This window comes from Phoxinus phoxinus (genome assembly GCF_949152265.1).
Source record: "Phoxinus phoxinus genome assembly, chromosome: 1".
Lineage (NCBI taxonomy): Eukaryota > Metazoa > Chordata > Actinopteri > Cypriniformes > Leuciscidae > Phoxinus > Phoxinus phoxinus.
The window spans coordinates 22,090,808-22,116,318 of NC_136876.1; the positions used below are offsets into that span (position 1 = coordinate 22,090,808).

A 25,511-nucleotide genomic window follows, 5' to 3' on the forward strand; every position below is an offset into this window, starting at 1 on the left:
AATACTGACTTTAAGCCTTGCCCTCATAACATGTGAAGCATTAGCCAATTACCATTGAATACCGTACATTATTGTACTCAACGAGAACCTACCATGTACCGACAGAAGTCGCTCACCATTCTTCTTCAAATGAACTGCTGAATTTTCACAAGTGCCCTCAACTTCCTGGAAAGTGTATAGATTGTTTTAGAGATGTTCCTACATCATTACAGAAGTGATGTTAAGAATTTATTACATTATATTATATAAAAAATGATATATTAATGGTTAAATACATTTTGCATTATAATCTTATCATTTGGATCTGTACATCACCTGTAAAGATTTTCACATAAAAGCATTGGCAACTGAATTTGGAGCAGTTTGCGGTGCACCCCTATACTTGTTTTTGTTTTTACTTAACATAAACTAAATAAATATGTTTAATTAAATAGTGTCTACATATGACTAAGCATTTGTCCTCTGTGTGTGGGCTATGGACAGTCACTAGGTGGCACAATGTTACAAGGATTTGTAATTATAAAATGCCATAATGGTCTTGGGTTCTCATCATTTTGGGGAATATTAATATTTACACATTTTACGTTTTTATAAAGTAATCTGATTCAAATATATTTATGTCACATAAACAGAGATAGGTATTACGCGTCTGAGGGGCACGAGGTCGGCGGCGCGCCTAAGTATCCTCGATCAAGCTTGACAGCATAATGCGCGCTCTCGCGTTCCCCCGGATGCGTGTTTACTCAGTCTCCTCTCTCCACCCTTGAAATGAGAGAGGTACGGAGTGGAAGAGACATCGTTTTACAAGAAAACCTCCACGTACAGGCAGCCGAGATCGAGACCGCACGATAGACGAGGGTGAAGCTCGAAGATTCAAGGTGTAGCGCGAGGATAAATTGATTCGAAATCAAGGTCAATTATCTCTCTATAACAAAAACTTCCGACACGGAGAAATCACGAACCTCTGAGGATGGAGCAGGCATACGGGGCTGGCAAGGCTGGCGGCACCTTCGATCCAATTACGTTCTTTCAGCAACCGCAGACTATTCTTCGAATAGTGTCATGGGTGAGAGTGATTCTACTAATTGCATAATTTAAGCGCGAACCCGAGTGTCATGTGATGACGCTTTAACGGCTTGTAAAGCTTTGCCGCCTAAATGCACATATCGCGCGCTAATCTACGCGCTCGCAAATTATTATTTTAATTACACAGCTCTACACAATTATAAATATAAATATTGCTGTAAACGAGCTTTGTTTAGGGCAACACATAACCAATGGACCAGATCATCTTGTACCTAACTATACTTAGGCACTGTAGCTCAATTTTATGAATTTATTTGTAAAAAGAGAGTTTGATCATGACTCAGACCTCAACTGTAGAGAATAACAGTCTGACACTAGCTCAAGAAGCTCAGTATTCAAAAGGAAAAGTGGATTACTCTACCTAACGCCTGCTTACCTTTACAAGAGAGATTTCTTACTGCCATGTTACCTAACTAAACAATTTTAACACTGCTTATTTTATCATTTATTTCCTTAATCATATTTGAACGCAATCAGGTGGCTCTTGCATGAATGAGCATGTGTGCACTGTTTGCATGCTGATAAAAACGTTTTGTGGAGAGAGAGAGACACATGGTGAGGGGGGTGGTGGGAGATTATAAGAGGGTGTCTGATTTGGGGGAGGGGTGGCCTGGTGTCTGAAGTGGTGATTATTAAGCCACAACTATAGGTGGTAGGCCTATACAAGATTTGAAAATATTTACCTGTGAGAATCGATACATTTGCCTTTATAAGGAGTTTGTAATATGACTCATTCATTGCTCATTTATAAAAATACAAAAAATAATAATAATAATAATAGTAATGTCCATAAAACAATCCAGTGGTTATATTCTACATGGCTTAGAAAGCTCCACTGAGCCACATTCAAATCTTAGGCCTTTTTTTTTTTTACGCAAATGAGAATAGTTATCTGAATCTGACAAATAAATTGTTGTAATTTATTTAAATAAATAAAAATTATTGTAGTTTATTTTATTTTTAATATTTTAGTATTAGTGTTTTATACTGGTGTAGTCTCTTAATATTTTTAGTTTAATAAAAACAATTATTTTCCATTTTAGTTTTAGTGATTTTGTTATGTGCTTTTGTATTTTTAATTACTTTTGTTAATTAAAAAATATTTGTTTTTAGCTTTAATTCGTTGTTTTATTTCGGTTTTAGTTATTTTAGTTACTCAATTTATTAGTAATTCTAACTCATATTTCAGTTCGTTGCCATGGCAACTTTTTAACTTTTTAATTTTAACGTTTACGGTTTTTTTTATCTAATATAAAAAAAGCACCTTTAATTCAATTAACTAAAATAATGTTTATTTTTAGTTAATGATAACAACACATAAATAGTAAGAAACCCCTAAAGGCACATGGTGAAGTAAAAAAATATGAGATGGGAGGAAAAATTATTCGTCAATGGTCTTGCGTTCCCCTGAGAAACTTTGAGATGTATGTTTTTTCAGCAATCATGAATGTCTAGAAAAGTCAATGGAAATGTGTATACTGGGTAAACCTTGCCCGATCTGCTCAGGCTGGAAACATGTAGGCTACATTCTTCTATCCTGTTTCCGTTACAAATTTGCGGGTACCAATCACAAACTGGCTTATCCACCTGGCGCGCTATTGGTGGGTTTAATCCAATCCAATTCCTTTTAACCTCTCGATGATGCTCAGTGGCTTCTTTAGTTTAGCAAACAAATCGCTCAAGTGGATGTAAATACCACTCACTTTCATGTTGTTGTTTTTTGCACAACCTGCAGAAATCGCTCGATGCCATTGCTGCTTCTGCAAACCGCTGATCAATGCTCCGAACCAACACGTTTGTTGACACGTTTCCTGCCTGGAGTTTTCGCTGCAAAGTATGTCACCTGGATCGTTGATCTGATTGGTTGAAGGACTATTCAATTGCGTACAGTCATTTGAACTATTCCCGTTGATCACGCCTCTTGTGCTGTAGAAAATACAGAGCAGACTCCCCAGGCTAATGTTCAATCTTAAAAGATTTGGCTTGGTCTGGTGATAGCAAATGTATTGATAAAAAAAAGTGGGAAGGTTTTGTCTGTTTTGGATACATCTGTGTGCTATATTGTTGATCAGTGTGACTATGTTGGAGCTTTTTATGTATCCTGAATGTTCTTGTATAGGTAAGAATTACTTAAGTTGCTTTAGTTATTGTTCCTCTGTTTGTTTGAGTATCCCAAGATGATATCAACTACTGTGAGTCGGGATTTCCTGTTTTTCCAACCAATGGAGGATAGAGAGAGTGTTCGGGCAACCTGCATACATGTATGCACAGAAATTACACCCTTCACCTTTAAGTGGCGTGGATGTGTGGATGTGTGTGTGTGTGTGTGTGTGTGTGTGTGTGTGTGTGTGTGTGTGTGTGTGTGTGTGTGTGTGTGTGTGTGTGTGTGTGTGTGTGTGTGTGTGTGTGTGTGTGTGTGTGTGTGTGTGTGTGTGTGTGTGTGTGTGTGTGTGCAGTGCTGTATGGAATCTTCAGGATGGCTGGAGATGTATTCGTCTGATTCATTCTCTGATTGGCTGAGTGAATGCTGCTGCGTTGGCATGACAACAATCAGAGAGACCTCAGGCTGGATACTAACTGGCTCGCTATGAGGAAAATGAAAATAGATGAACAGTATTGCATTAATTGGATTGCCTCTAGAATATTTATTAGAAACCTTTCATTTATCCTATGTCTGATAACAGTGTCTCTTTCCACTTTCACTCCTTCTGTAAACGGTAACATAGCATGCAGTAGTCATGATTCAGATCCTGCAGAAAATATGATGATGGACAGGCTTGGACTCGGAGTCTTTCCTCATTGCTTGTTTGTAAACAGTCTCGCTTTAAAATTGATGATCTTTTGGATCTTTGACTTATGTGAGCAGTCTCTTTCACACAGAAAACTCCACTGACAAATGTTTCACAGAAAGAGTTTGAAAACATGGGTGATGAAAAACCTCTTGGCAAGAATAAGCAGCAGTTCATTCATTTATTTTCCCAAGCTGCCACACTGCATTCAACCAGCGTGTGTTTCTGTGAAACAGAATTAACACATAATTGTCCAGCTCGTCTGTTGCAAATGCTCTTTTTTTTAAGGATATATATTATAAGCAAAACCCTTCCTGCCTGCCCAGTCCTTTACAGTGCGCATGTGATGTTTTAAATATAGCACAGTCATTTTACTGTTGTCCGTTATGGGACTAATGGCACAGTTGAATACTGCTGCAGGGTGACACACTCTCCATTTCTCTCCATATGTCCACCTTTTTTCCTGCACAGTTACGTCAATGGGGAAAATATAGTTTACAGAGCCTTTTTATCCCTCTAACATTATTATCCTAGTTTGTGATTCATTTATTTCCTGGCCGGATTTTTTCTTGTCTGGTTGTTGTGATATTCTGGCTATGGATTACTATTAACTCATGCATTATCTCATATCTAATCCACATTTATACAATCTTGCACTCTTATTCTGGATTCAAGTCAGTATTTAAAACAAAAAAAGCTAAGTAGCTATGTGTTTAATTAATAACAAAGAGAAACAGGAACACAAGGGAAAAAAAGAATAATTTTAATTGACATGCACCAATATAATATTAAAAATACATAGAAATACTGGATATACAGTAGGAGTGTCACCATATACTGGTATTGACAATAATCGTGATATTTAAAAAATGATTGACTTTGATTGTGAATGTCATGATTGTGAAAAATTTCAGATTTGGCCACTGTACAGATTGTTGCAATTACTTTGGTAGTCCTGAAACGGAAAATGTCACATTAACCTATTAACTGCTGACACCTTTCTGTGTTTTATTATATTTACTAAAAAGTGTAAAAAAGTTTACTATTAAAAGTGTGGTCATTCAGATAGAAGTGTATAAATTATTATATGTTTACTTCAAATATCTTTAGAGAGCAGTATTTATTTATTTTATATTTTTTACCCAAAATAGGGTGATGTGAGCATTATGGAGTGCTAAACTCTCACATGTAAGTGTTTGTTTCATTCATACTCTACGCCGGGCGGTGCCCTCGTGCAGAATGTCCACAAGTGAGATTCATAAGAGGAATAAACCCTATGACATTCCGGGAAAACCTTAATATGGACAAAGACATCCATAGTCCACTTGTGTTCTTCACGCCATCTTGGGTATTTTCATAAGGATTATGTATACTGTACATATTTTAAGAATTTGCTACTAACTATTCAAACGCAAGTTTTGAGCAGTATAGAGTCGCTTGCTTGTCGTTTCTACGATCACAAATGACATAGTTTTATGTTTACATAGTGTTCTCACACCCATAGATTGCATGCGTAAAATTATGTTTTACGCATGCAATGACGTTTTACGCACGCGTAAAAAGACAGTAAAAGTCATTATAATCAGTAATTATGTCCCCAATGAAATACACCCTTAACAATCCGGGATAAAATCTGGTCCAGTCGCGCTGGCAAAGTTGATCGATCAGCTTGGTCATCTGCATTTTTCCATTTCAGATTCGGCTCGAATTGATAAGGTACCGAAATGATCACCTGTCAGTATTGCTTTGGGAGCTGATGTTCCATATGGTTAAAGACATTTCCGTCACATGCTTTAGGTTTTTGGGCCGATCACAATGCACTGGATCGCTGGCCAATCAGAGCACACCGTGATTTTCAGAACGATCAGTTTTGTACAAATCAACGCGTTTCAGAGAGGTGGGGAATAAGAATAATGTTCTTTTTAGAAACATCTTATAACTCTTTTAAGAATATGTCAGATTCAGGGGCGCCGTAACAGGGGGGCGCCCCTGATCAAAGTTGATATAATATATAATATACATCAGCATGTTTGCTATTGTAGTTTTTATCAGAAGCACTAATTACAATATCTTTAACATGAAGTAAGCTATTTTGCAAATGTACCAGAGCATTTTCCAATGCAGTATGATTTAATTTTCCTGTTTATAGCACTGCAGACCTATTGCTCTACTGCATATGACTGATGTTTATAAATATCCTAATCTTGTTTTTTCGGTCACTGTTGCTGCATGGACGCATGATTTCTGAATACTGTGAAGCGATGGTCAGGTTGATTGTGTGGGGAAGCGCTATAGATGTATAGGTGGTCTTCATCTGTAGTCTTATGACTCAGTCTCTCTCGTGATCTCTCTTTCCCCGCATAGTGAACACAAGGTCAGGGAGATTAAAAGCGAGGGATTGGAGGGGGAGGGGAGCGTGAGAGGCAAAGCTCGGCAGGTATGTAACAGACTAAGAAAAAGAGAGAAAATTCTCTCTCTAAAAATCTTTTTTAGTGGTCATGAAGACATCCTCACACCATCCAGACCATCAAACACAGAATGGTTGCTCTTTTTCATGCAATTAATTACAATAAATGGAAGCAAGCTTCAAAATGAATGCAAATGCACTATAAAACCATCATAAAAGTGGTCTATATGACTTTTGCAAGTTTGCTAAGGTAGTCTGAAGCTTGTGTAATAAAAATACAAAAATATAAGCCTATTGGACTTATATTTTGAATTTGATTAGTCTGAATTCAATGATTCAGACTGAACTGGGTAAAATGATTCATTAAAAAAATTTAAATTGTTCATAACAGAATTGTAATTTTTCCTAGTCAGTTTTAATTGATGTTAGAGCATCACTGATGAGCTGTAGATTAGTTTTACTTTATTGTAGGTTTCCTATAACCTGTCATTGTCTTGGCCACTATCTAACATTACACAACCGGCTACAGGAACACCACTGTGCTTTGTATAAAGAGCCCTGATGAATAACTAGACAGCTCTATTTGACTGTATTTCTCCTCCTCTCAAAGTGTTGATTGATTTATTGGTGGATGAGCCATGGTTGCTGGCTCTAAAATGGTGCGAGCACAAACCAGCCCCAGCTGATATGTCTGGATGATTGAAGAACCATAAATTACATTGAGGACCAATGAAAACCAATAAAATATGACACACTAAACTTGTGGGAGGTGCTAAACTCTACAAAATGTGACATGTATATAATATTTAGGGTAGCACTTTCTTAATCCACTGTAGGAAATTGAGGCATTACTGCACAAAATAGCAAATAACAATACAAAACAATGATATAATTCAAAACAAAAACAGAATATAAATTAAATGTATTCTAAAATGCTTAATATATTATTTTAATATCAATATGCAAGCTTGTGAAAATAATGTATATGTATAGAATATGGACAGCTTATGCTTTTATTTAAAGAGACAACCTCATTGTCACAATATAAACAAAAAGACAACTAAGACTAGAAACAAAACATGTTTTTCAACAACAACAAAAAGTAATAAGTTTACAAATTTCACTTCTTAAAAAATGTAAACATTCAAATGGCTTGTTTCGCATTCACACATGTGCCTAAAACATTCCAATCAGGTTGAAAAAGAGAACATGCAAAGCTCTGCTCCTGATGATCACAAGATCAGGATCCCGTGTGCTGCCTGTTACAATGCTTGCTTTCATGCACTCATTGGAGCCTTGTGATCCAGACAGCTAATTAAAAGCATCCAAAATACTTGACCAGTAGCTCCTTAAAGTCACAGACTCAGAGAGAGAAATGTATTATTTTTAAAAAACTTGTCTACAAGAATAACACGTTGTCATATGGACAATCAGTCAGCTTTGTCATGACCTTACAATCACATCCATGTTCACGATCTTGTCGCGAACGTGGTCGTGCTGTATGGTTGTGATTCACAGACTGCAAATCTACTTTCACAACTCCAGAAATGTCTTGTGTTCTAAAGACGCTCACTTTCTAAAATGCGATGCAGGACTGTTATGCCGGGTACACAGACTACACAATATTTTACAATAGTCACTGTGTCAGATTATGTGATTTCGACTTCTAAAATCTTGCTGTGTCGTGCATAACTAACATGTCAGACTACACGTTGCTTACCGACCAATCATCGCTTGCCGTCTTTAACGATGTGCGTAATGTCAGAAACCGGAAATAGCAACTGACTTCCCGAAACAAGCGTTGATTGTACTAGCTTAAAGTGCCCCTATTATGCTATTTGAAAGGTTCCTAATTTTGTTTTGGAGGTCTCATACAACAGGCTTACATGCATCAAAAGTAAAAAAAAAACTAATTTTCTCATAAGATACATTGCACATCACCACATTTTTCAACGATTCTCAAACAACTCGAAGGATGAATCAGTCTCTCTAAATCCCTCCTTTCCCTGAGCCTGTTCTTCTCTTATTGGCCGGATAGCCCAGTCTGTTCTGATTGGTCTACCTCTTACAGCGTGTGTTTCGGAAGCTAAACGTCCATTACCATAACTGAACTTAAGGTCTGTCCTGATGCTTCCTAAAGCTCAGCGATTGTACACACTGTAAAGACATTAACGATGAGGTCGAGGTCGATTACCATATCTATCTGAACGCGAGTCCGAAGATGAAACATTGCAAGAACTAGCTATTTAACCCAAACCTCCATCGTAAGGACGACTTGAGCAGGACGCTTCTCAGCGATACTCTACTTAGTTTGAGTTACATTATGAGATGGTGCAACTGTAATTCCTCACCATCAGCATTAACAAGTGGATGTCCATCAACAAACCGATGTGTATATTTATAATTCATTGTGGTGCACATGCGGGAACTGTATCAATAACGATGCATATGTTCACCTAGCACTAACGTGAATGACGGATGTAACAAAACATTTTAAAACAACTCTTTATTTTTACTCAAAGTAGTAAGAACGACAGACAATCTGCATTAATAGACACAGTTTAGGTAATAGTGGCCCACAGCTGCTTAGAAGTATTTCAGTAAGACAGTAATAACGTGAGTTATTCCTCACCATCAATAAGCGAAAACGTACACAATATTCAATTCAAGTTTATTTGTATAGCGCTTTTCACAATACATATTGTTTCAAAGCAGCTTTACAGAAAATGCATTTCAAAAATGTACAAACAAAAATACAGTTAGTTAATCATAAATTTAGGGCATAACATATCGCCGGCGTTGGGTCGTCTCTTCACAGGCGTCGAGTCGTCTCATCACAGGCGTTGGGGCATCTGAAGTCTCCATGAGAGGCTGGATACATAACTGGAGCTGACGAACTCTATTTGAGTTAACAAAAAAGGCAGATGGGAAATAATTAGCGTAGCTGCTGTTCATAATATGAATGCATTTGATCTGATTTAACTATAGTATAAAAGGTACGATGCATTATGTGAATGCTTGGCTAAAGAGATGCGTCTTTAGTCTAGTTTAGTCAATATAAACACAAAACTACGTATTTTGAACACACGGTAGAAAATAATGCATCAATAATTATTTATACTTACAGGTTGTGATTCTGAGGAGAAAGCTGGTCCAAATAAACTGGGTACTGACCCATTTTTCAAGAGCAAGCGTTATGTGAATCCCGTGTTTTTGAGAGATTTGAGGGCTGGACAACATACAACATAGGCGGGCAATATGTGAATGTATTTTCGAGTGACGTAGAACCGTCACTCAGTAGGATTTAAAATACAAACGACTCGTATAGGCAGTTCAGAGTTGATTCTTTCTTTTGGGAGGCAATAACTATTCATCGTGCAGTTTCGGCTTTACAACTTTGCAGAACGTTTACATTCACAAATAGCTGTATTACACATAGCATGAAAGGGAATATTTGAAAAACTATAATACGGGCATTTTAATGCTGATTCCAGTACTTACCGGTTTGCTGAAGAGCCTCTACTATCATTCGCCAAACATTTTCTTTATTTCACACTGTTGTGGTAGTCCCTTGAGGAAACATCATAAAGGTAGGAGTATTGTTGACATAGCTCCATGAAACTTTTCTCTATTACATAATTCCACCTAGCAGTGCCAATATCATTATCATAGATGCGGCGTCGGTTGTCGTCAACTATGACACACTATACGTGATGAAACGATCGTTTCTTGCGTCCCAACGACCATTGTCGTTTATGAATCACCACGACACCCAATATCAAGCGGGTCATTCCAAAATCGGGCTGATATTTTGCAGTCTGAACTCACCTTTATGCCCGGTACACATTCTACCATTTTGGGCTGTCCCAGACGAAAGGTCTCACATTGTGTTTTGTTGCTACGACCTACGTAAACTGACTAGCCAATAAAAATGCAACATGAAATGCAAATTGATCAACACAACATTGAGCTAAAACTTAAAACTACTTACCTCAAGTTCCATTTGCAAAATTGGTATGCCATCTTTTTCTCTAGCCATGACCACGTCCATATTCTCCTCTTCCGCTTCCTCCTCAGTGCACATAAAAACTAGTTGCCAAAGTGTGATTCATCTTGCTCTTTGTTTACTACTTGCTCATTAGCTCATGCTGATGATGTTTTAATCTTCTTGATTATATGTGCTTGATAAAGATTAAGGTTTGAATGAGCCATTGAACCTTTATCTTAGCAGATTCAGGGTTTATTTGATTTGATGTTGCCAAACCCCTTAACATTAGTTTAATGATAAAGCTGATTCTCGGAGTTAAATCATGGGTTTGTAGCTGATAATTATGGAACAACTATGGGAGAGTTTGCTGTCAGCCAAGAGCATTTAAACTTAATTGCATGAGTGGAGTAATGAAGTGCCTCTCTCACACATTCAGACATATAGTACAGATGCGCAGGCCAGCTGTTAAAACCCTGGCCTGTGTCAAAACTTGCCTTCATCCTTTTGAAGATAGTTGACTATTCCTGGAGCCAAAATGAGAACATAGGCTCATCGGAATCTAAATAGGCACTTATTAGAAGTGCCAAATATACCCTAGCTTCCCTGTAGAAAACAAACCCAGTAGAGACAAATTGAGATTAAAAACAGATGTACACATGAATCAATCAGTGATGTTTGTGGTGATAGATGGCATCTCCACACAATGTTTTCAGCCAGAAGTTGTGGTTGGCTGCAAGAAACAGTTTAATTTCCTGTGTGTATACTAGAAAAGCTGAAATCAGAACTACAGTGAACATAAATAACATTTCAACAACTTTAATTGGCTCTAGGTCTTTTGACACTGAGTTTCACTCTGGGTCAATGTTTCTTTTTAACGCTGGACTAAGACATAAGTTATGAACCCCGGCTACAGAGTAGGGTAAAAATGCCTTTGCAGTGTACAATAGTATATCAAATCTGCCCCAACGTTTTTTATTATAATTATTAAATCACTGATTATTTTAGCATAACACAACTCAGAAAACAAAGCAAATTATAAAGGTCTGTTTGTGGGTGTCTAGTTTACTTTCTTCTAAGTGCCAATTGGGCAAAATTGACAATACTTATTTTTTTATGGACTATAGCCGTATTTACTATAATTGTCTGATCCATGCACATCGCTATTGATTTAAAATTATTGTGCCCTCATATTATCCTCATATATCCAGTCATTTGTTCCTCCTCAAAACCGCTTCTTGTATTAAACTGGTACATTGCATTTCACATCTTCTCTAGCCTGTGTACTAATCTAGCTTAGACTTTAAACTTGGCTAAATGCATGTGTGAAGTCCAAATTCTCATATTTTCTGTCCACATTTTCCCTTCATGGTCTCCTTCTTTTAATTCTCCTCCTCAGATCTTTTCCATCGTGATCTTTGGATGCATTGCTAACGAGGGCTATGTGAACCGTCCAAATGAGGTACAGGAATTTTGCATCTTTAACCGCAACCAGAACGCCTGTAACTATGCCGTCGGGATGGGATCCCTGGCCTTCCTCTGCTGTGCTGCATTTATGGCACTGGACATCTACTTTCCTCAGATAAGCAGCGTCAAAGACCGCAAGAAGGCTGTGTTAGCTGATATTGGAGTTTCAGGTAAACTGCTGATATGAATGGAAGTATTGCATATCAATATTTTATATCACTAATAAGATACATTTACTGCAAGGCTCCTGCTTAATCTGCCTCACTTTTTCTTTTTTTTACAAACCACACATTATATTTTATTCATTTGAACACTTATAAATTATTTTATGTGGCTCTAGGAAGGTTTTAATAATGTTTCCCATATACATTTGTTTCTAAGGTCTTCTTGGCTCAAAAACACACTTAGGGCCCTATTTTAACGATCTGAAACGCAAGTGTCAAAGTGCAAAGCGCAAGTAACTTTGTGGGCGGATCCCGGCGCTGTTGCTATTTTCCCGGCGGGATAAATGACTCTTGCGCCCGACGCAAATCTAAAAGGGGTTGGTCTGAAGTAGCTTCATTATTCATAGGTGTGGTTTGGGCGTAACGTGAAATAAACCAATCAGAGCGTCCTCTCACATTCCCTTTAAGAGCAGGCGCGCTTGTTCCATGGCGGATCGCTATTATAACGGCGGATTTGCCTGCGCACGCAGGAGCGGTTCACAGCCGAGGAAACCGACGTTCTCGTCAGGGCCGTAAAACACAGAGAAGTGACATTGGGGATGATGGGAGAAACCCACACAAATTAGGTTAAACAGGCGTATAATTTGGGTAATAAATGTGTAGCCTAATCTAGATTTTTTTATTTTTTTTATCTAGATAGATCTTTTTCACATCTTCACGGACATACCAATGATTTCCCTCGTGTGTTAATATTTTTCCTTGTAATAATGTATGATTTGCAAAAATGAAAACTGCTGCATCTGTTTATATTAGAGAATCAAAGTGGATGCGCGTTAACATTATGGCCAAGCACGCGCCCTTAAAATACCACATCACTAACGCGCAACGCGCCACTGTCTTTAGACTGTTTTTTTCTTGGTCAATGGCGCAATTGCTTTCTAAAACTGGAAAATAGCACCATTGAAGTTTTGCGCCGGAACACGCCTTCTCTTTGCGCTGAACCGCCCCCGCGAGCGCAAGTTCATTCCCTAATTTACCGACGTGCGTCTGTGGAGGGAAAAGTCCGCTGTGCGCGGGTGCAAAATAGGAATGATACATGCGTCGGTGTTCAAAGTCAATTGCGCTGGGTGCAAGATAGGGCCCTTAGAGTCTAAGGATGCGTCCCTAAAGCTTAGGAAGCTGACTTGTTGCGTTGCTGCCTTGTCAGCAATGACTTAGCAGGCAGTGTTTGCGCACGAAGTTCCCTCACAAAACTGATATAGGACAGACTTCTGATGCAGCATAATGGTTTAAGGATCTACAACAAAGTAGTGGGAGCTTTGGTGATAACAAAGCAAATTGAATTACTACAATAGTAATCTCACACCAGAAATTACATCAAATATGGAATTGTGATCAAAAACGTACATATACACAAAAACTAACCGCAACTTTCAGATGCCATCTTTATTTTTTAGCTCAACTGTCACAGAATCAAAAGCACAGGATTGTGGGATTTCATAGGCAGCGAAGGATACATCCATGCTGCCTTCAAAAATCAATCAGATGAAGGTATCTTGTTGCCTTCTACCTCTAGCTTTCGGATGCAGCAGTGATCCGAACTTCCTGTACCGCAGCATTACTTTAAGACACTGCCCTCTGTTGGTAAAATGTAACTGCTTCTAACCTTGCTGCAGTGCTATGCTGGATTTGTGGTGCAATGGCTCCATCTATGCCTGTAAATATAAATTGACTGTTTTGATCAGACCTTCTTTAAATTGTGAATACTATATAGGCTCTCACTCTGTTTTAGGTTTGTTTGTGGTTTTCTTGTTTGTTTTTTCAATCAAAGGCATTTATCTTGCTGTTTATTGATCTGAAATTCTGAACCTTTTTTCTCTCAGCCTTCTGGTCTTTCGTGTGGTTTGTGGGATTCTGTTTCCTGGCCAATCAGTGGCAGGTGGCTAAACCAGAGGACAACCCCCTCAAAGAGGGTGGAGACGCAGCCAGAGCAGCCATCACCTTCGCCTTCTTCTCCATATTTACATGGGTCTGTACTGAGAATATTTCCATTTTAGTTTTGCTCATTTCTTTCAGTAAGTTTTTAAGTTTGAGTATTTTCATCTAAAAAAAAATAATTTAATCTAATAATTTCAATAAATCAAATTATTTCTTTAAAACTTTTATTTCAATCACTGAAAATATATATTTTTATCATTTTAGTTAACAATAACAACACTGTGACACACCAAAACCAAAAGCATTCAGGACTCACTTGACCAAAATGCTAATTGTATACTTTTAATATATTATAAAGTGTATACTACCACTGGTGGTGGTTGAGGAGAGACCCCGACATGACTGTAAAGCGCTTTGGGGGTACAGTAGTACATATGAAAAGCGCTATATAAATGCCTCATTCATTCATTCAAATTATATTAGATATTTAAAACATACATATATTTGTTTTAAAGTGATTACACTAACTTCCTTGAATAACTTCCAATAAAGGTAAAAATATTTCTCAAATACATTCTCATCAACTGAAAATGCTATCTCTTTCCATCTAAATATCCAGAGACAACATTTCCTTTGAAAATGATTTATTTGTGTCATCCAGTCTAATTTCTGTTCATGTTTTCAGCAAAGCTTTTCAGCATATTTTCTCTTTCAGCTGAAAATGTGTTAGATTGCATGCCTGTCTTTCTACTCAATGAATGACCTGTGAACATCAACACAGCTTCATTCTCTAATCTACTTTCTGTACTTTTCCAGAGAATTATTTACCCCAGTAATCTTTGCTTCACTGTTTGCATATATCCTTTTAACCTCTAATCTCTCAAAGCACTTCTCTTACAGAAACCACCCAGCTGCATCCATAAGATTAACCCAGTGTTGTTGAAATGTTTTTCCAGTCATTCTTTCTGTTGATCGCTGGCTCTGGCCGCTCTGTTTTTCTCTAGGGAGTTCTTACACTGCTGGCCCTGGAGCGCCTAAAGAAAGTCTCTTTTGAAGAGGAATACGACAAACTGTTCACCCCTCATACGCCACCTCCATTTGTCTAACATTTACCACACACATACTTATTTGTTTACTATGCCATAGACATCAACTACAAAATCACCCTTCAAATCCTACAGTCACCAATGAATACCAATGAAGATATTACATGTTATCTGTTGATCATCCCTTGTATGAACTGGGAAGAGCTTCAAATAACATTTCAAAACATATCTGCCTGGAATTATGAAGTTATGAAAAACATACATCTATTTTTTAATTATACTAAAAACCTTGTCCTTAAATGCTGATTATCTCTTGGGGTTAAAGGTACACTTCCGTTCAGAGGTTTGGGGTCAGTGAGATTATTATTATTATTATTTTTTTTTAGAAAAATACTTTTTATCACGTAAAAATGTATCATGTTTTCCACAAAACTGTTAAGCATCACAACTGTTTTCAACATTGATAATAATAATAAATGTTTCATGAGCATCAAATCATCATATTAGAACTATATCTGAAGGATCATGTGACACTGAATAATGATACTGAAAATTCAGCTATGCCATCACAGGAATGAATTACATTTTAAAATAAATTAAAATAGAAAATTGCAATAATATTTCACAATATTACTCTTTCTGCTGTATTTTTGAGTAAATAGTTGAAGCCTTAGTGAGCATAAGAGACTTCTTTCAAAAACAATGATTAATTTTACCGACCCCAAACTTTTGAAGGGTAGATAATCTGTTTTCTCCAAAAAAATATTATTTGATTGTTTTTTAAATTGTGGTTACACTTTTAATTGACTAGGGGGCGGCAGTTCCACATGAAACGTTCAGCTGAGCTCTTTACAGCATTGTTTTGTAACGTTGTGTATGATTGTCTACAAGATATCGCATTCTGATACATTGTCTGAAATACACTATTTGTTGCCATTGCATTTCATGATCTTATTTTTGTTTACAATTGAGCTGCTGTTGTTGCTATCTATGATGTATATTTATCCTTTGTGATAGATCGTATAATGTACTGACAGATGCTGTTCGATTAAACTCTATTACGTTTGACTCAAGTCCTACATTTTGTTTTGGACGTGTGTGTTCTATGTTAGCCACTCACTTGAGCATTTCCTAAATTTATTCTTGACTCTATTAAGCTTCAAGCTGACTAACCATCTTAATCTTGTATCTTAATCAAACTAATGTTGCTTTTCTTTCTCTTTCCCCCCCTCTCCCTCTCTGTCCTATCCTGTAATTCTTCAAACCTTACATGGCTTCCTTTACTGATGCCATCTCATTGACTATTCACCATCCAAACTGGAAAAAAAAAATGCTCCATTCCTGCTGCCATAATCCTGTCATTTCCATTGGTAATCCCTCTGATCCCACCCTCTAACCCTCTCCTTCCGGCATCTTCATTTTCCTAAAGGCTGGTCAAGCTTTCCTTGGATTCCAGAAGTACAAATTAGGTGCAAGCTCATCTCTCTTCTCTCAGGACTACACTGATCCCAGCCAGGATCCCGCAGGAGCGCCCACTGCTGGCACGGAGTACACTGGATACACCCCCGACATGGAGGCTAATTATGACGGCTCTGGTGGATACCAGAACCAAGACTACTAAGGTCAAGTATAAGGATGTACACAACAGCCCTAACAAGCTAGGCTGGTGGGGTTGGGGAAACAAAATATGGGGTGAAAAGGACAAACATGAACTTTGGGCACTTGGGGTAGAATATGGGGACAAAAGCAGATCTGATAGGAATATATAATAAAATATGATATTTTGCCGATTGGGGACTGTGGCACAAGATCTTTCTAAATGTTTTTGTTTTTAACAGGACATTTTGCCTTTGGGGTTATGGGTTTGGGGTCAATTGATTGGTCAACAGTGTCCTCCTGAGCAAACTCTACAAAGTGTCCATTATAACAAATCTAAACTAAACTTATAGACGTTTGTCTCTAATAGGCAAAGAAGCTAACTAGTTTTGGTCATGTGACAAAATCTGACCATACAAAATGTTTCTAAAGACCACAGTGTCTTTTTGTTGGTAAAGTGTAGGTGATACAATAGGACATTACATTAACCCTTAACCTGTCACTAGAACACATTCTCCATTGATAGCTCTCTGCTGCCATTTTGTCAACGTGGTCTTAAATGATCTTTTTTTTTAACAATATCAGGTCTAGGAATAAAACATTCTCTGCATTGTTCACATAGAACGTATAAAGAAGAGGAAAAAAGAATAGTATATGATGTAATACAGAGAGTGACGGTAAAAGAGTGAATATATGGCAAGTGAATTCTATGAAACCTGCTGAACTGCAAACGGCTGTGATTACATTATTTAAGGTAGCCTATGTTTCTTTCCATGTGCACAGTGGCCCTAAACAGTGTTTGGACACTTAAGCAACACTTAAATATATGGCTGTCACATTGCACAAAAACATTTTTAATTTGTAATTTTTAATTACATTTTTAAATATAGGCTACTCTAAGGTGTGGTCACATTTTGCGGGCAAAAAAAGGTCCAGTAAATATAACATTGTCAACAGTGTAGCGATGGATGAAGCACACCTTACACTGGAGGCACTTTCAAAATAAGCAGCTTTCTTTTTAGGTAACAAGGCACATTAGCGTGACCAACTTAGAATCTGATGCGAAATCTAAGGGGTAAAACTTTCGCCCCCTCTCACAAAATTTCAGATGCGAATTCCTATTGAAATGACTGGATTTCGCCCACTGAAAAGCGCCGAACATCTGACGAACACCTGTGGTTACTCTTCTAGGATACCCGTGCAAACTTGAGGTGAAAATACCACTACAAATCACAGTGGGGTCAGTTCATGCATTTTCATGCACAAAAAAAAGTGTGATTTAAGAGTACACATATGTTTAGGGCCGCTGTACATGTCATTGTCTACATGGTGCACGTTTACATTTTTATGACTGTGATTTAGACTTGATGACTTTTGATGTTATTGATGTCTTTTAATCGCGAATGTAAACATGTGGTGCAACACTAAAATTCATGAGACTTTGAAACACATTTTTGAGTGAGGAAATGGCCAGACTAGAGCTCAGCTTCAAAAGCAATGAATTTAAAGTATGCTTCACTCAAAAATGTGAACAAAAAGATGTAGAGCCCCTAAGCATGAAACATTTGTGCTAATGACTAATAACACAAATCCAGCCAATACCTCACAGTGAAGCTAAAGGAAGAACAGATGAATAGACTAGTATAAATCTTTAGGGCGAATGTTCATGTCATTATAATGGTCTGACACTTGTGAAAAATATTATTCATCATTGTGTATGCTAACAAGTTTCTTTGTGGCACCCTTAAAGGAACACTCCACCGTTTTTTGAAATAGGGCTTATTCATCGTCTTTCCTACATTTAGATAGGTGGGCAAATGCATTTTTGTCTCAGTGCATGCATTGTTTTAGTTTGGCAGGGTCGCTGCTAGCTTAGCTTAGCATAATGAATGGAATCCTTTGTTGCCAGCTAGCATGTCCTGAGTAAAAGTGTTAAAAAAACACCCAATTACTTCTTGTGGCCTGCGTATTCACAACGAGTACAAATAGCGATGCAGATTAAGACTAGGCGATTTCCTAGGCAGATATTGACTTGGGACTATATTAGGGTGAAGCACAGGCGAAGTACTGCTACTTGGGCGCTGAGATATCATGCAACACCTGAAATCCGTCAACATACCGGCGTGACCTGCACCGAGTATCTTTGCTTTTGGATTATGTTTATTTTGAGAAGTTACAGCAAACATGGTAATTGAAAATAATCACTTACTCTGTGGACAGCTGTCCATTTGGTCCATTCGGCGTGGGGAGTTTTTTCCAGTTTAACGCACCGGAAAAAAAAGTCGAGGACTGCAGGATGAATCAACGCCGAGAAATCCTCAGTAGCTGTGACACAACTGCGGACACGCTCATCTTGATCTGACACGTTGAGCCTGACACGGTTTACTCAGGACATGCTAGCTGGCAACAAAGGATTCCATTCATTAAGCTAAGCTAGCGACGGCCCTGCCAAACTAAAACAATGCATGCACTGAGACCAAAATGCATTTGCTTACCTATCTAAATGTAGAAAAGACTGAATAAGCCCTATTTAAAAAAACAGTGGAGTGTTCCTTTAACATGGTGTTATCTGGCCATCTTTTAATACTTGTATTTTTGATCATAGTTACTGTAATAACTTTTGCACTAGAGCAGCAGGTCATGCATTACAGATAAATATTTTTATTTTATTTTAAATTGAGTTCTGAAACAATGTTCATAATTATGTACCTGAATATATAAAACCAGCATATTTTTTATTTAATGACAAAGATGTAATATAATCCAGTACACAAACATATCTTTATAAATTTATTACCAAAATAATTATCAAAAATAATAACAGTATGTATTTCGCATTTAACGTTGTCATAGAATAATGCTTATCCTTTCTCTAGTGACGTTGTTTTCTAAATCAGCAAACTTTTAATTTTATTTCTTGTTTATTTTAACATCTTAAAAAGGAACGCTACAATACAATCAGTTATAGGTGATGTATCAGATGTGTTAGTATATAATGTATATGTGCAGTTATGGAGCTGGGATACAAAATAGTGTAAATTAATTTGATGTGGTGACTGTCCATTTACTGAATCACTAGGTTAAAATGGCTCGGTGTATTTTGTCCTGTCTTGTATGTTGCTTGTCTGGTAAAATGTCTGATATAGATGACAATAAAAGACATTGACTGATGGAAATAGTTGCCAATTCTTTTGAATACTTTTGTACTTTAAATGTATTGAGTCCCTACACACTTAAATCATGCTTGCAGCAATGACATTCATTCATATTTAGGTCTGAACATGCAGGACGGGAAACTCATTTAGTGTGTATATCATAAACAGTAGCAGCTTCATTGCTGGTCTGATGTGACATTTCCTGGTTCTCATGACTGGCATTACATATCCATATACCATAGTGTGCTGAGTAGCCACATTGCAGGAGAGGGGCATCACAAAAGTGAGATCAGTTCCTGTAATCGCCCACTGCGTCACTGAGAGAGCAGTCAATGACAGACAGGGGACAGAATGTGTGTAACATGAGAATACAACTGTCCCAAACTCTATCCACAGAGCACTATATTCATCTGATGAGTGAATACAGCGCTTGCACTCACTGAACACATGCTATGACCACACTTTTCCATATTAACCATATTTTGGTTGTTTGGGTGAAAAAGTGAATGAAATATTTTTAAATATTGATCTGTAACCACTGGTAGTTTTCCAAAACCTTCCAGCTAAATGTGATATGTTTCATCTCCTAAAAATAAATATAGCAGCATAGTAGTCTTGCTGTGATAATTCATATTTAAAAAATGTTTTCTTTTGAAAGAGATTATGTGTGCAAAAGAAGATTACCCGTAAAGAACAGTTGCTGCAACATGTTTATAATCTCCTGTCTGGTTCCAGATCCAGAACACTGTTTAGTTTCCATTGAGAGACTTTCCATGTCTGTTAATAGGATCATGGAGGAACAACTGTCATGCTGATACAACATGATCAAGCATATGAGCATCCGCAAAAGAATCCATTCAGATAATAACTGGACATTTTTATATTAGATAAGACTAATTTGATTATACTTTGACTTTGATTACTTTACAACATTTAGAGATGGATGGATGGATGGATGGATGGATGGATGGAGATAGATAGATAGATAGATAGATAGATTTAGAGATGGATGGATGGATAGACTGAACGACAGATAGATAGATAGATAGATAGATAGATAGATAGATAGATAGATAGATAGATAGATAGATAGATAGATAGATAGATAGATAGATAGATAGATATGGATGGATAGACTGAACAACAGATAGATAGATGGATGGATAGATAGATATATAGATGGATGGATAGATAGATAGATAGATAGATAGATAGATAGATAGATAGATATATAGATGGATGGATAGATAGATAGATAGATAGATAGATAGATAGATAGATAGATAGATAGATAGATATATAGATGGATGGATAGATAGATAGATAGATAGATAGATAGATAGATAGATAGATAGATAGATAGATAGATAGATAGATAGATAGATAGATAGATAGATAGATAGATAGATAGATAGATAGATAGATAGATAGATAGATGTGTCATGGAAATGTGAGTTGCTGGGGATTTCATAAGTCTTCATGTTCCAGCGCTGTACTTTGTGTGTGAATGTTTTGAAATGCGTGCGTGTGTGTGTGGTGTGTGTGTGTGTGTGTGTCTCTGTCTGTGTCTGTGTGTGTGTGTGTGTGTCAGATGTCCGTGTGGACAAAGTGCAGAGTGACTCCATCGGACAGAAATAGCAGCAGAGCTGTATAAAAGTCTGACACACACTCCAGCAGACAGACGACCAAGCCGATAGAGACAGATACACAGATAGTCATCCCTCAAACTCAACCAGGACAAGAAAAGAGAGAGAAAAAGAAAACTGTAAATCTTCAAAGCAGTATTGACTAAACCATCTCACTGCAAAACAGATCACTGACTATAGTTTAAGTTTTCAAGCCACTTACAAACAGAAGCTGAAGATGCTGTGCACAGTCCTGGAGAAGAAAGGAGGCTGTGTGGTTGGAGCCGAGCTCAGTTGCAGTGTGAAGGAGGAAAATCAGAATAAGAGAGAGAGTTACACTGCTGACTGGCGCAGCATCAATATGAAGACACAACCCGAGGATCGGTGAGTGAGTGAATATTCATATCTGCAGCAAGATGGCAGTTTTTTCTTTTTTTTTTCTTGAACAATCTGTACCATTTAGTAACTAATATGCACAATTTAGGGGTAAATAAGGTACGTTTTGAAAAGGTTCCGCAACAGTGACAGCATTTGTCTCTTTTTTCTGATAGTGAAAGTCAAAGATTTCCATCAAATCATTCCGTATGCTTAAAAAATATGTATTTTCTTAATTAGTAGGCCTAGCCTATTTTATCTTCAATGAAAAAAGACAATAAGTAAAATTGACTTAATTTTTCCTTCGTAAGTTTTTGCATGCAGATTTTTTTAAGTACAGTTCACATATGGGAATTAAGTCAAATTGACTTAAGTTAAGTAAATAGTAAGTAATTAACAAATAAAGTTAAAGTTAAAGTTTGTTGACTCATTTCTACTTTGAAGTTTACTTTGCAATCTGTTTCAAGTACATTTTACTCAAATAATGTAACACTGAATTAACCCATACTTTTTAAAGTGTATGATTTACTTAGAACATCTAAGAAAATATAGAAAATATTGTGTAGGCAACATCTTCATAACAGAAATAATGAGACCTCAATAATTTGTGCTCAATACATAATAACGGTAACATTCGTTGGATAATGTTTTGTGTATGAATGTGTCATTTTGAGTAGAAAATGAACTCCAGATGTCACAAAACAGCACGTTACTAAACATAACAAGAAAAGCAATAATAAAACAGTGTAAATACAACAGGAAACAGTGGAAAAAAATGCAACCTCCTCAATTATTAAATTATTCATGCCCAATGTTGATATTTACACTTTAATTTCTTCAAGCTTAAATTGAGTACTAATATAGAATTTACTTTGGGGTTTTTCTGTAGTATTTACTTCAACCACAGAATACATTTTATCAGTGTTGTTTTCCTTTAAAAACTATGGAAAATGTAAAAAAAAAATATATATATATATATATATATATATATATATATATATATATATATATATATATATATATATTATAATGATATTACGTGAGCAGCTAAATTATGATTACAAATAAAATATTAAGACTTGGCAAATATGTTTTTGCTGTTTAAAGCATACATGTCAAAAATCGTATTATAATATGTAGAAAAATAAATAAACTCAAATCAAGAAACATTCTCTAAAAACAACCCTTAATATTGTATGCCTCTTTATATATATTTTTTGAAAATACACATTAACAAAACTATTATTTCCAGTGCAGCTTTCATAAAATAATTGTGAACACACATCAAAAATCAAATCTCCCCTTTCATTCATAATTCTCCATTTTTCTCTCTCTCTACAGCCAGTCAATGCTGATGTCGGACGACTCTCGCCGGGAGACTCTGTCCCGTTATTGGCAGGTCCGTCCTCTCAATCAAGCCTGTCCGTCGGGTGTGCTCAGAGTGGGCACTGTGGACACAGGTGTAAGGGAGCACCAGCTCTTACCCTACAGGAACACTCTGCCCTTGCCCATCTTCAAGCCTGCAGAACTGGGCATCCGCCTGAGCCGGGGAGCCCCACACACCCTGGAAGATCTCCCTCCTGCCCGGGTTCCCGACGGAGCCTGTCCAGACAAGAGACCAGTGGAACAGATCACCAGGGACCTGCCGCCCGTCAAACCCATGCGAATGGAGTTTGCCAAAGCCCCCAGAACCCTGGGCCGATCCATGTCCCAGGAGGCCCAGAGGGGCTGAAAAGCAGAAAGATAAATAGGAGTCGAAGACTTTATGGACTTTATTAAATGCAGGATGAGACAGAAGGATTGAGCATGTTTTTAGGGATAGTCAAACAGAATGTTGAGTGAGTGAAACCTCAAATGATGAAATGATGTTCAGGATGGGATAAAGAAAAATGAAGCCTAATGGTTTCGTATGGACATTTGAGTTGTAAATAGTATTTGCTTGTTTTGTATTAAGAATACAATCAAAACAGCTTTTTTGGGTTGCCGTTAATTAAATGGACACAGGTTCATTTTTGAGCTCATGTTGATGATGTTTGCTGCATGCCGTCAGGGTTAGTCATGCAAAAATGTAATGTTTAGTAAAAGATAATTTTATTTTATTTTTGTTAAAACTCAGTTATTTGATAAAAAAGAATTGCACTTTATTGACAGATGGTATTTGTGGTAATTATTGATTATCACTTCAATAAAATTGTATTGGGATAAAATACAAAGTTTTATTTATAAATACAAAGTTTCCATTACAGATTTGCGCAAAACTTTCGCGATTATTTCTAAATATCGATACAAAACTATTGCTAAATGACGGCGTTTCCATTAACCGATGTTATGCGACTAAAACTTATTTTTTTCCTCTCGCGATAAGTCATTTAAAAAATCATGGCAACGGACGTTGGTAGGTTTATATATCACAGCCACCGCACTAGACATTATTATTAAGGAAGGAGACGTAGGGGTGTTATCCAATCATTAATGGCAAGGAAAGACCCTTATACTGTGAGCGGCACATATGAGGAGTTTCTGGGTGTTTCTCACTCATTTCTGCTTCGAGTTCTTGATTGTGGCGTTTCTTTGAGGTTTAGAATCCAGTATTCCTGTAATATTCTTTTGTCTTTTATGAATTTAATAAACAACTCTGTCTCGTATTCTGTCCGAACACACCGCGTCATCTACGTCATGTGACCTGTAAATCAGCAAAAACAATTTCCATTGTAGGTTTGCGAAATATTTCTTTTTCGAATTGCCTGAAAAACCACCTCATGCGAGCGTAAAAACTTTTTTGCGATAAATGGGAGTTTTTTGCGAAATTGACGTGTTTCCATTGAGCATATTTTCAATTTGCAATTTCAATTTGCGCAATTTGAAGGGTAATGGAAACGCGGCTACAGTCCTCGTCGGAGCTCATTTCCCAGTACATTTAGCATCTGGCTCATATTCACGATCTCAATTCTCAAAACTATAATTTTCAACATCTTCAAAATCAATATATTGATCACTGACAGCTTCCTCGCCAGATCCACCATCAAGGGACAATAACGATAATATGTGATTGCTTTCAGTAGTTCTGCAGTAAATCTCTGAGCCATTTCATGTTTATCTGATGATATTCTTTTGTTTTCTGCCTGCTGTAATTAAGAGTGAAACGTCACGTCATCATTATGTATCAGACATTGCCACCTTTTGGAATAAAGGTGAATTGCACTTATTTAGTATACTTATGTTTACAAAAAATTAATGGGAAAACAGGCAGTCTTTTATCATTTTATTATTTTATTCTTGTTATTGTTTATAAAGAATTGATCGAGGAATACTAAGAAGGTTGATGTCTAACTTTAAGAAATGAATGAGTAGGGTAGTGAATGATGACAAACTAAAAAGAAACAGAGAGAACTTAAATGCTAGTGATAACGATGTGTAAAAAGCTGAACTAAATGACAAATCAATTAAAAACCATGACAACAAACTAAAGCCAAATTTATTCTTCTGCGTCGAACTCCCGCCGTATGTAGTTACGTCATAGGCTGTGTGTAGCGCGTGTGAGTGTAGGCCTATCTGTGCACGTGCCTGTTTATAATCATATATGCTTTGAAATTATTATTAATATTAGCAGTTCTCACTAGGACGTGTTGTGGGATGGGAAATGCAAAGAGGGATGGAATGGAATGTAAAGAGTGCAGTCAGGCAAGAGGCAAGGGTCAGCTACGGGTTAGGCTACAGGTATTCCAGCATCATAAATCTGCTTGTTTTTGTTTTTACATGTCATGACGGAAAATGACATAGTCTTCATTTATTTCACAGTGAAATCGTTACATTTTCAAATCCTGGTGTGTTTTAAAAGGTATTTTCTGTTTTAGAAAAACAAAACAAAAAAAGAGAAT

General features: G+C 37.0%; 2 protein-coding genes across 4 annotated transcripts; both read left to right on the top strand.

The window, feature by feature from the left end:
- Window positions 1-669: 669 nt before the first annotated feature.
- On the top strand, window positions 670-19,652 carry syngr1a (synaptogyrin 1a). 3 transcript variants are annotated; one of them, XR_013800229.1, is made up of 5 exons: window positions 670-1,066; window positions 11,667-11,904; window positions 13,782-13,927; window positions 16,312-17,149; window positions 19,021-19,652. XR_013800229.1 is itself a non-coding variant. In XM_079635472.1 (4 exons), exons 1-4 carry the CDS (start codon window positions 971-973, stop codon window positions 16,501-16,503), a joined length of 672 nt encoding a protein of 223 aa, XP_079491598.1. In that variant the 5' UTR covers window positions 670-970; the 3' UTR covers window positions 16,504-19,651. The 3 variants fall into 3 exon arrangements, 2 of the variants coding, with proteins under 2 accessions (XP_079491598.1, XP_079491599.1); XM_079635472.1 differs by having other exon boundaries at window positions 16,312-19,651; XM_079635473.1 differs by lacking the exons at window positions 16,312-17,149; window positions 19,021-19,652 and adding an exon at window positions 14,841-15,953 and having other exon boundaries at window positions 746-1,066.
- Window positions 19,653-20,424: 772 nt separating this feature from the next.
- On the top strand, window positions 20,425-24,719 carry tcap (titin-cap (telethonin)). The gene is made up of 2 exons (XM_079608457.1): window positions 20,425-21,642; window positions 22,975-24,719. Exons 1-2 carry the CDS (start codon window positions 21,497-21,499, stop codon window positions 23,363-23,365), a joined length of 537 nt encoding a protein of 178 aa, XP_079464583.1. The 5' UTR covers window positions 20,425-21,496; the 3' UTR covers window positions 23,366-24,719.
- The last annotated feature ends 792 nt before the right edge of the window (window positions 24,720-25,511 follow it).

What these genes read in the sequence shown, in the direction of transcription:
- syngr1a (XM_079635472.1), top strand. Translation starts at nt 971, where the DNA reads ATGGAGCAGGCATACGGGGCTGGCAAGGCTGGCGGCACCTTCGATCCA. An exon ending in TTCTTCGAATAGTGTCATGG is followed by an intron (nt 1,067 to 11,666) that starts GTGAGAGTGATT and finishes TCTCCTCCTCAG; the next exon opens with ATCTTTTCCATCGTGATCTT. An exon ending in TCTTCTCCATATTTACATGG is followed by an intron (nt 13,928 to 16,311) that starts GTCTGTACTGAG and finishes ATTTTCCTAAAG; the next exon opens with GCTGGTCAAGCTTTCCTTGG.
- tcap (XM_079608457.1), top strand. Translation starts at nt 21,497, where the DNA reads ATGCTGTGCACAGTCCTGGAGAAGAAAGGAGGCTGTGTGGTTGGAGCC. An exon ending in AAGACACAACCCGAGGATCG is followed by an intron (nt 21,643 to 22,974) that starts GTGAGTGAGTGA and finishes CTCTCTCTACAG; the next exon opens with CCAGTCAATGCTGATGTCGG.